The sequence below is a fragment of the Myotis davidii genome, unplaced genomic scaffold (genome assembly GCF_000327345.1).
Source record: "Myotis davidii unplaced genomic scaffold, ASM32734v1 scaffold46, whole genome shotgun sequence".
Lineage (NCBI taxonomy): Eukaryota > Metazoa > Chordata > Mammalia > Chiroptera > Vespertilionidae > Myotis > Myotis davidii.
In genome coordinates, this window is record NW_006383006.1 from 2,393,086 (window position 1) to 2,402,122 (window position 9,037).

The following is a 9,037-nucleotide window of genomic DNA, read 5'->3' on the forward strand; positions in this document are numbered from 1 at the left end:
CAGTAAAACTATAAATAAACTCAAGAAATGATTATCCCAAAATTCAGCATAATAGTTATATCTGAAGGAAGGTGTATATATGGGCCTTCAAAGGCACTGTAATTTCTATTAGCCTGGATGGCAGGTACATGAGTGGCTGCTTGTATTACTATTACTTTCTCAACTATACAAATATTTTATATGTGCTTCTTTTGTATGTATATTTAAATTTTTTTTTAAACCCCTCTGGATTGTCAAAACATCAGCTTTACAGAAAAAGAAAGAAAAATTATGGAAACTGTCCAAAGTTAGTACCACAGCTATAAGTTGCAGAATCAAAATTTGAAATCAAGTTTGCCAAATTCCAAAAGGTATGCTCTTTCCTTTAAATTATATAATTTCCACTCTCCCAACTTGATACTAATACCTATAAAGTCATGCACTGCTTTGCCATGTTTTGGTCAACAATGGGATACATATACCACCGTGGTCCCATAAGATTATAATGAAAATGAAAAATTCCTATTGCCTAGCCTAGTGACCTTGTAGCAGTCATAACATTGAGCACAAGGCATTACCGTTGTGGGCCTCTCCAGTCTATTGATTGCTATCAACTAGAAATGCCGGGGGCACTCACCTGGACCCCAGGGAGTTTCCCAGACATCTCCCCTTTCTAAACCCACGTTACAACTGGGCCTCCTCTTACAGTGATTGCAAGATGCCCTTTAGCAATAACCATTAGGAAACTTTAAAGAGAAAAGAAGAGTTTATTATTTACAGGCCCTGGAACCTACAAGGAATGCCAGGGAGCATACAGCAGATCAAGGATAGACAGAAAGCAAGAGCCTAAGCTTCTGCTTTTATTGGGTCGAGGATGGGAGTCTAGGGTTTCACCAGAGGATTTTGGGGTTTTTTCCTCACCAGAGGATATTTTTCCATTGCTTTTAGATAGTGGAAGGGTGGAGGGGGAGAGGGAAAGGGAGGGGAAGGAGGAGAGGGAGAAGGAGGGGGAGGGGACAAGGAAAGGGAGAGGGAGGAGAGTGAGGGGGAGAGAAAAAAACCTCAATGTGAGAGAGACATTGGTTGGTTGCCTCCCATACATCAAGGAGCAAACCTACAACCCAGCTGCCCCCCGCACATGCCCCAGCCGGAGCTGGGGTACAAACCTGCAATCCAGGTACGTGCCCTTGACCAGGAATGGAACTGGTTTCCCTTCGGTACACAGGCCAATGCTCTAACCACTGAGACACACTGACCAGGGCTCACTATAGGGTTTTACAGGCTCACTCTGTTTTCTTTTAAATCTTTATTGTCAAAAGTATTACACATGTCCCTTTTTTTCTCCCCATTGACCCCTGCTGGCTCACGGGGCCTCACTCTTTATTGGTGAATTTAAAACATAAGAGTGGGAATGTAAAGCACTAGAAAAGAAAAAGAAAAACAAACCAAAACCAAGTAGCCCAAATGGTTAGTTGTCATAATCAACCACGATCTCTAAGTATGGGGAGGCGGCCTGGCTCTTTATCTAGCGGCTGGCAATGTATTTATTCTAGTTAGCCATCCTTGAAGCCAGATGCCTCTGTGAAATGCATGTCTCTTTGAAATGCATGCCTCAGTCAGGCACTTGCATTTAAAAAAAAAAAAAAGCCCACATCAGGGCTTTATACTACAACTAGAGGCCCAGTGCACGGATTCATGGTGGGGGTCCCTAGGCCTGGCACCAGACACCTACTCGGTTCCCCGCCACGCCCCCTCCTCACCACCGCACTGCCACTGCAGTGGGCTGATTGGGGCCTGCTGGCCGGGGGGAGGGACAGGGCGCAGGAGGTTGGCTGCTGGCACCAAGGAGGGAGCCAGCCCTTGGCCCCTCTGGGAAAGGGGCCGCATCTACCGCCACCTACCCCCGGTTCCCTGTCCCAGCCCAGGGCACAAAGGCCCCGGTGGGGTCAGGAGAGAAGGCAACAGTCGCCTGGCTGGGCACAGAAGGAACGGACGCCAGACATCATTGACATCCCGCCACCATGCAGTTCCCCAACCCCCCTCCTCCTCCTTCCCTCGCTGCCATGCCGCCACCACAGGCGATGGGCCAATCGGCCGGCTGGCTGGGGGGAGGGCTGGGAAGGAGGAACTGCAGGCGGTTGGCCAGCCACAGGAGGTTGGCTGTTGAGTGTCTGCCCCCTGGTGGTCAGAGTGTGTCATAGTGACTGGTCATTCCGGTCATTCAGTTGCAAGGGTCGCTTAAGCTTTTATATACATAGATTATGGATTTGTGATAGTGCTTCTGTAAACAAACCTACTATGGTATAAACGTATAACAGACATAATTACAGTAGTAGGCTATACCACTTAGGTTTGCAAAAGTGCTCTCTATGATGTTCACACAACAATAAAGTTGCCTAAGAACGAATTTGGGAACAAATCACCAATCTTTACTAATAAAAAATATGCAAACGTAAAGCTATTAATCAGCTGGCAACATAACCAGTGCTACTTCTTTGCAGGGTTAATAACTTTCCTTTTCTAACATTACACACTTGCAAATATATGGCCATAATTAAGTTTAGCTTTCCTGAAGTTAATTCACCTGTATTAGAATCAAACCAAGACCCTGGCCCGGCAGCTCAGTTGGTTAGACCCATGGTCGGCAAACTGCGGCTCGTGAGCCACATGCGGCTCTTTGGACCCTTGAGAGTGGCTCTTCCTAAGCCTTAGGAGTACCCTAATTAAGTTAATGACAATGTACCTACCTATATAGTTTAAGTTTAAAAAATTTGGCTCTCAAAAGAAATTTCAATCGTTGTACTGTTGATATTTGGCTCTGTTGACTAATGAGTTTGCCGACCACTGGGTTAGAGCATCGTTCTGATATGCCAAGGTTATGGGTTGGATCCTCGGTCAGGGCACATACAAGAAGCAACCAATAGGTGGAACAACAAATTGATTTTTCTCTCTCTCTCTCTCTCTACCCTCCTCCTCTCTAAAATCAATGTTTTAAAAAAATCAAACCAATTAAAGTGATGCTATATTTCATTACCATTAGCATTAAACAAATGATCTAAAGATACCAAGATTTTTAGATTCTTCATTTATACATAAGCACTGCTAAAATGCAGTACATAGAACTTAAGCTAAGGAAGCCTGGAGCTCAGATCCTAAAACTTCCACTTCTGAGCTATTTTGACCTTAAGCAAATTACTTTACCTCTTTGAGCCTGTTCTCTATTTCACAAAATAGATATATTACCTCCAACATTTGGTTGTTATCAGAATTAAATGAGATAAAGCCCTAGCTGGTTTGGCTCAGTGGATAGAGCATTAGCCTGTAGACTGAAAGGTCCACGTTCAATTCCAGTCAAGGGCACATGCCCAGGTTGCAGGCTGGATCCCCAGTGTGGAGCCTGCAGGAGGCAGCCAATCAATCAATGATTCTCATCATTGATGTTTCTATCTCTCTCTTCCTCTCCCTTCCTCTCTCTAATAAAATACACACACACACACACACACACACACACACACACAGAGAATTAAATGAGATAAAATAGGACAAAAATTTTAGGTCACTGCACTGTATTTTATAGATGTTCAATAAATGTTCATTTCCTTCCTTTATTCTAGTAATGTAAAAGAAAACAAATTGAGAAACAAAAAGCCAGAAAAGTTAAAAGTAGAAGAATCTTTAAGAATAACAGTTTTCAGTGAGAGGAAGTAGAAGAGTGTACAAGGGGGATAAATGGTAATGGAAGGTGACTTGACATGGGGTGGTAAACACAAAATACAATATACGATGATGTGTCATAGAATTGTATACCTGAGATATATGTAATTTTATTAACCGTTCTTACCCCAATAAATTATATTAAAAAGGGGAAAAAAAGAATAATAGTTTTCTAGGCAAAAATAAGAATAATTTAGTGAAAGTAAAGATTTCCCTCCATTGCCGAAGCCGGTTTGGCTCAGTGGATAGAGCGTCGGCCTGCGGACTGAGAGGTCCCGGGTTCGATTCCGGCCAAGGGCATGTACCTGGGTTGCGGACACATCCCCAGTGGGAGATGTGCAGGAGGCAGCTGATCGATGTTTCTCTCTCATCGATGTTTCTAACTCTCTATCTCTCTCCCTTCCTCTCTGTAAAAAATCAATAAAATATTTAAAAAAAAAAAAAAAGATTTCCCTCCATTAACAGCAACAGTATTAAATAGAAATAAAATTCAGCTTTCAAGATTCAATTTCCTCTATATTCCTTTGATGAGGATGAGAACTTTAGTTATTAACCCCTTCCCCGGCAGAAACGTGTATACACGTTTTCACAAAATGTTCTTTTTCAGTCGTCGACGAGTATACTAAGAAAATATGGTAAAAAAATATGGTTTATAGGAAGACGAGTTACAAACTGTTTTCATAACCAGCATCAAAAATACTATATAGAACCAAAATAAAAAAATTAGTCTGAAAAAGAAACGTTTTTAACAAAAAAATTGTTGGGGAAGGGGTTAAAAAGTAGCATTCTCTCAGAAATACTATAAGGATTAAGATTAAATTACAGAGTTTCTGATCTTACTTATTTTACTATGCTGGATCATTTTTTCAAATTATAAAACAACTCAGCAATATATCATGGAGCAGACACTGCAATTCGTATCTTTTACCTTCTGGATTCAGAAGGCTGTCTCTTCTTTATCATTTCACGGAGCCTTGCAGCTGACTGCAAAATATACAAAGTATATACACATGAAAATAATAGCTTATAACTACACAGCTTACCTTTTAAAATATTAAGTATCTGCCACTATATCCACATAAACTAAGATCTATACGGGAAATAAAGATCCTTAAAATGATACCCACTCTTGGTAGTAGACCTGAGATAATTATTCTACCCTATATAATAAAAGGCTAATATGCAAATCAACCAAATGGAGGAACCACCGGTCGCTATGATGCGCACTGACCACCAGGAGGCATACGCTCAACAAAGGAGCTTTCCCCTGGTGGTCAGTGCGCTCCCACAGGGGGAGTGCCGCCCAGCCAAAAGCCGGGCACACGGCTGGCGAGGGCAGCAGCGGTGACAGGAGCCTCTTCCACCTCCAAGGCAATGCTAAGGATGACCCGTCAGTCAGACATCCCCAGAGGGCTCCTGGACTGTGAGAGGGCACAAGCAGGCTAAGGGACACCCCCCACCACCACCACCAGTGCATGAATTTCATGCACTGGGCCTCTAATCAATAATAAAAGCAGCCTAGCCAGTGTGGCTCAGTGGTTGAGTGTCAACTTATGAAACCAGGAGGTCAAGTTCGATTCCCTGTCAGGGTACATGACTGGGTTGCAATCGATGTTTCTAACTCTCTATCTCTCTCCCTTCCTCTCTGTAAAAAATCAATAAAATATATTTTAAAAATAAATAAATAAAATGATAATAACAAAAGCAAATATCTAATACTGTCTAAAGTACTGACATTCTGATGCCTTAAACCAAGTTGCTAATGAGTTTACAGGATTAAACATTAAACATTTAATCAAATATACTATTACAAATCAAAAGGTTTAACTTCCACTAAGGCAACCATATTTGATATTTTCTAGAAAAGTTATGTTATATTTATGTAATAAATCAAATCATAATTTCTGTTAACAAAAATCAAAATTAGAGATAGTCTGTCTAAATTTCTCATGAACTGTCATTAATGACCCACGTATATAATTTAGTTATATAAAATTATATTAACTTACCCTCCCCTCAAGATGCAAACACATACTGAATATTTGGGAATCTGGTATTTGGAGAATTCAATTTATTATTTTTGGGAAAACATCACACATCCTCCTAAACAGTTATTCTCTCACACACAGAAGTTTACTGCCCAGTGTAAAGACACCATGTAAATTATAGATTTAATTATAATGATTATAAAATATTAGTATAGATCTACCCATTTATCCTTAACACTCCCTACACAAGTCTTATTCCCATCTATCATTACAATCTAAGATTTATATTTTAAAAAAGCTTGTCTTCTCCTTCATCTACCACACATCCTTCAACTCATTCCTCCTTCTCCTTTATCCATTAAAAAAAAACCACTAAAACATACCCTGCTTCTTTGACTCCAAGACAACTTTTCATAAGCTATCATTACTTTATGTATCATTAGAGGAGAGAGGGGAGGAGGTGCCAGTTACAGTTTTAAGATGCTTATTTCGAAAATATTAAAATTAAAGAAAAGTCTTGGAATTAATAAAGTATGGTAACCTCTTTCTATTAAGTGCAAAACTTGCTCCTAATTTGCTGTCCCTCACCTGACACGATGAAACCCGATACATGAATATTTTACTGACTTACTGGCAAGAGGAAAGGTATCTTGGTTTTAATTAGACAAACCTCAGACAAGTGAAGTGAAGCAAAAAAGTTTGCATTTTCTGATATGTTCTTTAGTCTCTTCCTTTCATATGGTGACAATCCTGAAAAATCATCCTATGAATTACACCAAAAAGATTCTGTTAGTTTACATAATCCATAGCAAAAGCACCTCCCCAAACCAGGTGTTCAATTCTCTGCATGTATACTTTCCTTTAAAGTGCACCTATTCTATTCATTTAATGTCTTATTGAATAACACGCAAACTCTGCTTTATTAGATACTGAGTAACAGCGTTTGAATGTGGGATGATCACAGATATCTGTATGGCTTCCCAATTAAATAACAAGTGGCCTGATATCAAGTCAAGTGGTAATAAGTGGAACAACAAATCGATGTTTCTCCATTTTTCTCTCTCCCTCCCTCCCTCTCTTCTTATCTCTAAAATCAATTTTTTAAAAAATTTTAATACAAAACTTTGGTGGTGGAACCCTGCAACCAAGTTTTAACAAGCCCTCCCGGTAATTTTACTACAGGCTAGAACTTTGAGAACCACGGATCTTAAATAATCCACTCCACACAGAGATGATTTGTTTAAAACCACATGGTTTCTTAGAAGTGGCCATACCTAAACCTGAGGCTTCCAACCCCCAGTCCAATGTACTGATGATCTACCCCACGCTGTCCCACCACAGGTCCTAGTTCTTACCTCTGAGACAATAAAGTATAAATTGCATTCTTATTTCATAAAAACACCTGAATCATCCTATCTCCCTTTCCCTAGCATCACTTTCTGTTCTCCTACTTCCATCAATTTTTTGTTATGTGGTGTAGTTTTATCTTATCTTGCATAAAATTTCTAGCCTGGACATTCAGGTAAAAAAAATAAAGAAGTAAAAGAAATAAAAGACATCCAGGTTGGAAAGGAAGAAATAAAACTATCTTTAATGCAGAGGACATGATCTTATATATATAGAAAATCCTCAAGAATCCACACGAGGACACATATGTAATACTCTTTGTAATACTTTAAGCAATTAAAAAAAAAAAGAATCCACACGAGCCCTAACCGGTTTGGCTCAGTGGATAGCGCGTTGGCCTGTGGACTGAAGGGTCCCAGGTTCGATTCTGGTCAAGTGCATGTACCTGGGTTGCCGGCACATCCCCAGTAGGGGGTGTGCAGGAGGCAGCTGATCGGTGTTTCTCTCTCATCGATGCTTCTAACTCTCTGTCCCTCTCCCTTGCTCTCGGTAAAAACTCAATAAAATATATATTAAAAAAAAAAGAATCCACACGAAAAAATATTAGAATAAATGGCCTCAGCAAAGTTGCAAGATATAAGATCAATATACAAAAATCGGTTGTATTTGTATACACTAGAAATGAACAATCAGAAAATGTCACTTTAAATGAAGTACAGCACTCCTGGGAGGCAATAGAAGTCAAAAGAATTAGATGCCTAATTTCTTAAGCTGATTCAAACTATTATTTTAAATAGAACTAATACACTTTCTCATTTATCTTCTCTACTCCATCATTTGTCTCCGTTTTGTGTTTAAAGGAAATATTATTCAGCCCATCAATGCAACCAATTGATGGTGATTATCAGAACTTGTATTTTTAAAATAAGAAAATTGTGGGTAAACAGTAATTAAAGTCTTACCAGGCCTGATGTATCTTCATCGCTGTCTCCATCCTGACTATCTTCCATCTCGACACTGAGAAGCCCTGTGTCCGACGTGCTCATGTGTTGTCTGTGATTTTCTGTGTGAACGTCCAAGGATGATTTTTGCAGAGTGGATTCTGTCTCAGAAGATGTGGTGGCTTTCATCTTCGGAGTTAAAACCTCCCTGAAAGTTTTCTTTATTTCGGTCTTCTTATATGTCTTACATGCCGCTTCATTGTTAGAATTCTTATCTAAGAGGGACTTGGGGAGCTTAAATGCATTTGGCTTGTAATCACTGAGTGAAAAGGGGACAAGACACACCTTAGCTGTTTTTTCTAAAACTAGTCTCTGAGATAGGTCAGTGACGTCCTGGTTTTCTTTATATTCATGCACCTATTCAGACCAATAAGGAAAAAGAGAGTTTCAGAATCCCAGGTCCTGCACCTTTGCTTACAGATCAGTGCAAACAAGTCTAATTCCTATTTCATAATGACAACATAAATCCAAATTGATAATCTATATCTTCTCCCATCCAGAATCTAGACACCAAATGTATTAACCCAAATTATTTATTACACTGGACACATTTCTTGCCCATATGAGTCCACCAGCCCAATGATGATACCGTCATGACTGTAACTTGTAACTGAGACGGATCCCCGAGCTGAGCTGTCAGCGCCCGAGTAGCTGGAACTGTTCCCAGAGGAGAAGCTGACAACAGCTGCTGCAAAGGCAGATGTGCAGTCCCTGACCCCACCCTCCACTCTTCCTGGGGTTCAAAGGAACCTTCCTCTGCCCCGAAGGCCTGGGCTCCCTAAAAGACCAGAGCAGGGGTCGGCTTCCGTTCTGAAGGAAACCTGGGGAAGCCCGTGGAGCCCACACGCTGCCCGGCGGAGGGAAGTCGTTCGCGGGGAGTGGAAGTGCGGGGCGCCCGGTCCCCGAGCCCCTCCGGTCCCCGAGGCACAGACTCCGCACAAAACACCCGAAAGCGAGTCTCACCTTCACTTGGAGTCGCTGCCTGGAGCCCGCCTTCTCCTCCGCCGC

General features: G+C 41.0%; 1 protein-coding gene across 1 annotated transcript in view; it reads right to left on the reverse strand.

Moving 5' to 3' along the window:
* Positions 1-9,037, reverse strand: part of WDR76 (WD repeat domain 76) — a 33,562-nt gene that overhangs the window by 21,457 nt on the left and 3,068 nt on the right. The window contains exons 2-5 of the mRNA XM_015557516.1: positions 8,993-9,036; positions 7,991-8,386; positions 6,352-6,444; positions 4,622-4,677 (exon numbers count right to left, since the gene is read on the reverse strand). Coding sequence (XP_015413002.1) covers positions 4,622-4,677; positions 6,352-6,444; positions 7,991-8,386; positions 8,993-9,036 — 589 coding nt within the window. The remainder of the gene's footprint in view (positions 1-4,621; positions 4,678-6,351; positions 6,445-7,990; positions 8,387-8,992; position 9,037) is intronic.